Source organism: Pinus tabuliformis, chromosome 6 (genome assembly GCF_031772625.1).
Source record: "Pinus tabuliformis cultivar Carrire ecotype Pingquan chromosome 6, CPIR1, whole genome shotgun sequence".
Classification (NCBI taxonomy): domain Eukaryota; kingdom Viridiplantae; phylum Streptophyta; class Pinopsida; order Pinales; family Pinaceae; genus Pinus; species Pinus tabuliformis.
The window spans coordinates 1,041,033,880-1,041,038,381 of record NC_142292.1 but is presented as its reverse complement, the minus strand read 5'-3'; the positions used below and the strand labels follow the sequence as shown (position 1 = coordinate 1,041,038,381).

Genomic DNA, 4,502 nt, shown 5'->3' with positions numbered 1-4,502 from the left:
CTAGTATAAATGTGCCACAATCAAACATCAACTGTGTTTTCATGTGCAGAAGAAAAAGAAAGAAGAGTAAAGGTTACTCTAAGGTTTATATATTAATTTTGGGTATTAATACTATTCCTAAGTTTTAAATCCCTATCCCTAAGTATTAATACTATCCTAAGTTTTAATCCCATATTACCCCTCCACTCATAATTCCCTTCATTTTCATTTCCCTAAGTTCAACACCCCTCTTATATCTCATATTTCCTGACATTACATTAAATATTGATTCCCGACCCCACCAAGAAATTCTGTCACGTCACAGTTAATCCCCCACCATGTCATGATTCATCTCCACCCATCTTCTCACATCTGATGGCCCGCATGCAATTTCACCCCCCCTCGTCATCCGAGGTTTACCGCCAGGAGGGGGGTCCGAAATGGGCAGTATACCAAACCACATGTGCCCCTACGTGGCAGCTCCACAACATTTCAAACCCCCATGAGAGAAACCACAAACCACTCACCCCCCCTCTGAAAGTTGATTCCATTGCTCCCAATACCGCTTACCTGACCGTTTCGTTCTCGCCATTCACCTTCTGCCACCTCATCCGTCCATTAAACACCATTAAATCATATTCATTCGCTCCAGAATTAATCCGTTAAGAATTTAATTGGTTTAGTTGTTAATTCAACGGACCCGCGCCACCAATGGAAAACCAAAATTCCTATATAAACCTCCTTCCTTTTTGTGAACAGGTTACTGAATTCATGTTGGATCAATGTTAATTGATTTAATTACAGGTTACACTAGAAAATGTCCAGTCACAACTAAAGATGGAGAAAATTTCTTCTCTTGCCAAAGACACCAAGATTAAAACGTTGGAAGATTTGGTAATGAAACTAGGCTATGATCCTGCAAACATCAATGTTGTAGAGGAGTTGATAAAAAGAAGATTTTGGATATAGGAGCATTGAGGAAGCAGTTAAAACTGCTAATTACTAAAGATCCTCTAGCTAAGGATATTGCAGAGACAGAGACTCAAAAGGCAGATATGATGAAACTCGTCATGGAGCAGACTGCACAATGTAAGCAAATGGAGACATAGATGGAGAAATTGATCAAGAAAAAGGATAAAGCTGCTAAAAAGGCTGTCCCTTTAGAAGCACTTCCTATCATAGTCATTCCTACAACCATACCAACTACAACAAATACAGGAGATGTTGCAGACTAGTTGGCCAATGCAGTCCAAAATTGTCTCTTCAAATTGAGGAAATCAAGAAATTTCATGATCAAGTGAAACTTCTGGAGGATCATCAAAAGACTCCGAAATTTTTCACGCAACGGAGCTTCAGAGAGCTCAAAATCAAATAGAAGCATGGAAGAAGTCAACAGTTGAATCTTCTATTGGCTACACTCTGGGTAATGTCAAGGAAATCATATGGAACAACATCATTGAGGAGATGGATGAAATCTAGCCATGTATCTAGATCATTTTTTAGTGGAAGGAGTTGATGGAAAAGGAAAACCAGACAATTGCTAATATAAATGCTCAACTGGGAGAGATGCCTGTTGCAGCCAACATCATTATAAAGTTTCTTAATTCTATAAACAGGTATGAACTGGATGATCTGGGAGTGCATGATAGGACTAAAACCATTATGGAGGTGAATAAATTTATAACCAAAAATAACTTAATAGCGTAGTTGACAGAGAAGTGTCACACTCTTGAAGTTGCAGTGAAGAGATTTTTCACAAGGATTGATGCATTGAACAAGAAGGGTCTACCTACATAGTTTTTGATCAATGGTAAATTAATGACCAAGGAGGACTACTTAAAGAAGCTTTAGGACATTTCCAGGGACACAACCAAGTCCTCCAACATCAAAGGTTCCATGACAGGCAGGGAATTTTACGAAGCCATCAACAACATATGTTTTATTCAACATGAGATAAAACATATTTTCATTGTAAAACCCACTTTTTCCTGGTATACTGAGGTAGATGAAATCTACCATAAGGTAACCAAGATAGAAATCCCAGATGAGGAACAGTGGGAAAATCTATACGAATTTCAAGATTAGAGTACAGATCAGCTTTGCAAGCGCAACACCCGAATAATGGCCAGTCAGCAACAAATTTCCTTCAAAACAGGGCCAGATGTTTAGATTGATTTTTTTTAATCGAATTGCTTCCCTTTATGTTAGTTTTAAGTAATAATAGAATTTCGTGGACCACTCAGGCATTTATTGTAATATTTTGTATTATGTTTAAATACTTCATTCTGTTGAAGTGTTTAGGGTTGCACCCTTGAACTAGTTATCACACAGATTTGTACTAAGCTGGAGAATTTTTATTAAATAAAAGATTCTGGATTTACTTCATATGGCTTGTCCCTCAGTGAGTTGTTTTCATCATGTTTTTCATTATGTATTCTTCATATAATTCAATCCTTTTATAGTCATCCGATTGAAAATTTAACTGAATCTCAGTTTCATTTTGAATCCGTTGTGAAGTTGCATTTAAATAAGAGATTAATTTGCAAGACTATCTGTTATTGTTTATTCCTCTTTGAACTTAAATTGCACTAGATTTGTGTAATAGTTTCATTATATTTTTTTGATCTAGGAAACACTGTTTTCTTGATTTCTAATTATAAATGGTTAGATATTCAGTTTGAATATTAAATCACTTATACTTCTCTATATTCTACTTATCCATCCCACTTAAATCAAAATAACCATATTTATTTGAAGAACAACCTTTTGTTTTATTAAGAATCTTTCTAAGTTTAAATCACCTGTTTTTAAATAGTTCACTAGTCCTCCAAACCATTAAAATCAACAAAACATTTTTGATGCTTTGGCATAGCCCATTGACCTTAGGTTATCTCAAAGGACAACATGTTGATGGAGGGATTAGTTGACAGAATGTCACCCTTAAGAAAAACAGGGCTACCCGTTACAAAAGAATTAAGGATTGCAATCACATTGCATTATAGCTTACCTATGATCTAGAATTGGGAGGGGTCCCTTTTGGCATTGATACTTCATTCACTGTTGGGTGTATCATGATCTATGATGCACATGGTTCTCAGGTCCTTAGAGAGGGAACGCTTGACAGAGGGGTTCCCCCATGACCATCATTTCCCTTAATATGGTGGGAGTGCCCCATAAAATATGCTCTCTTAGGGGTCTGGTTAGGTCTCACAGCCCCTCCATGATACTTCTTCAAGAAACCATGTCTGAGCTGGTCAAAATGGTGGAAGCCATGCTTGCAATCTGTCCACATTGGGTTGCATGTGCAACTAATGCCAATGGACATTTGGGGGGATTGGGAGTTATGTGGAATCCCAGCATATATGATTTGGTGGCATACAATTCGTGTGCAGGTATTATCTTGTCCGGATATAAGAAAGGGATGACTAGGTGGATAAGGATCACGAACATATATGATCCGTATACTGGATGCAAACAATTTTGGGACATAGTGACAAAATCTGGAGTTTTTAGATTGAGTTTGAACATTATTGCTGGAGACCTGAACTTCACCATGGGGCTGATGGAGATATGGGGGAACAAGGCACAGATTGACGGTATGTCATCATATTTTGAGGTATGGATGAGAGATCATGCTATGGTTGATATAGTTCCGGATCCATTTGGGCCGACATGGAGGAATGGACGTATAGGTGGAGAAGGCATTGCAAAAAGGATCGACCGATTCTTAATAAGCCAATCACTGTTCCTCCTCCTTCCAAATCTGAAACCTTCGATTCTCGCAGATAGCATATCGGATCACAAACCTATTATGTTGGCATAGGGAGGGGATTTTGATATTAGAACTTACCCTTTCAAATTTAATCCGAGGTGGTTTTAGATGAAGGAATTTGAACAACTCGTTCATTCGGTTTGGCAGAGGCCAATGCTTATGGGACCAAAGGACTGCTTGACTGTAATTACAAACAAGCTCTCTTGGTTGAAAATGGAACCCTGTTAATGGATTGTGCGGAAAAAAAGAGAAGAAGATAAGGCTATCAATGACATTGCCAATTCGATCAGAATGGTGAATGACCCCAATGACCCCCTGTATTTCTCAGCATTATATAGGAATAAGATCATTGAGATAAATGGAATCAAATGTGAGGTTCTACTAAAAAAGGAGAAGGACATCCGAATGAAGAGCATGTCGATTTGGGTACAAGCGAGAGATAAGAATTCAGAATTTTTCCACAGATAGTTTAATCACAGGAAGAACATTAATTTCATCAAAATCATTCTGAAGGAGGATGGGAATATTATCTCCTCACAAGCTTCGCTGGAGGTGGAGGCTATGCGTCACTTCCAGGATCAATATAAGGAGTAGGATTTGGAATTCCAGGCAGAGTCAGAATCCCATATGTCGAAATGGTTCTCGGGGGAGGATAATGAATTACTAAGTAGGTCGGTCTCGAAGGAGGAACTGTTAGACACTATGAAAGAATCGGCCAGGGAGAAAAGCCCAGGATCAGACGATTGGGATG

The 4,502-nt window shown here is 38.3% G+C and overlaps 1 protein-coding gene across 1 annotated transcript; it reads left to right on the top strand.

Moving 5' to 3' along the window:
• The first annotated feature begins 3,220 nt into the window (after positions 1-3,220).
• Positions 3,221-3,802, top strand: LOC149262544 (uncharacterized). Its single transcript, XM_089380387.1, has one exon. It carries the CDS (start codon positions 3,221-3,223, stop codon positions 3,800-3,802), a length of 582 nt encoding a protein of 193 aa, XP_089236513.1.
• Positions 3,803-4,502: the final 700 nt, after the last annotated feature.

Bases quoted from the DNA above. Each gene is read 5' to 3' on its own strand.
- LOC149262544 (XM_089380387.1), top strand. From the start codon at position 3,221: ATGTCTGAGCTGGTCAAAATGGTGGAAGCCATGCTTGCAATCTGTCCA.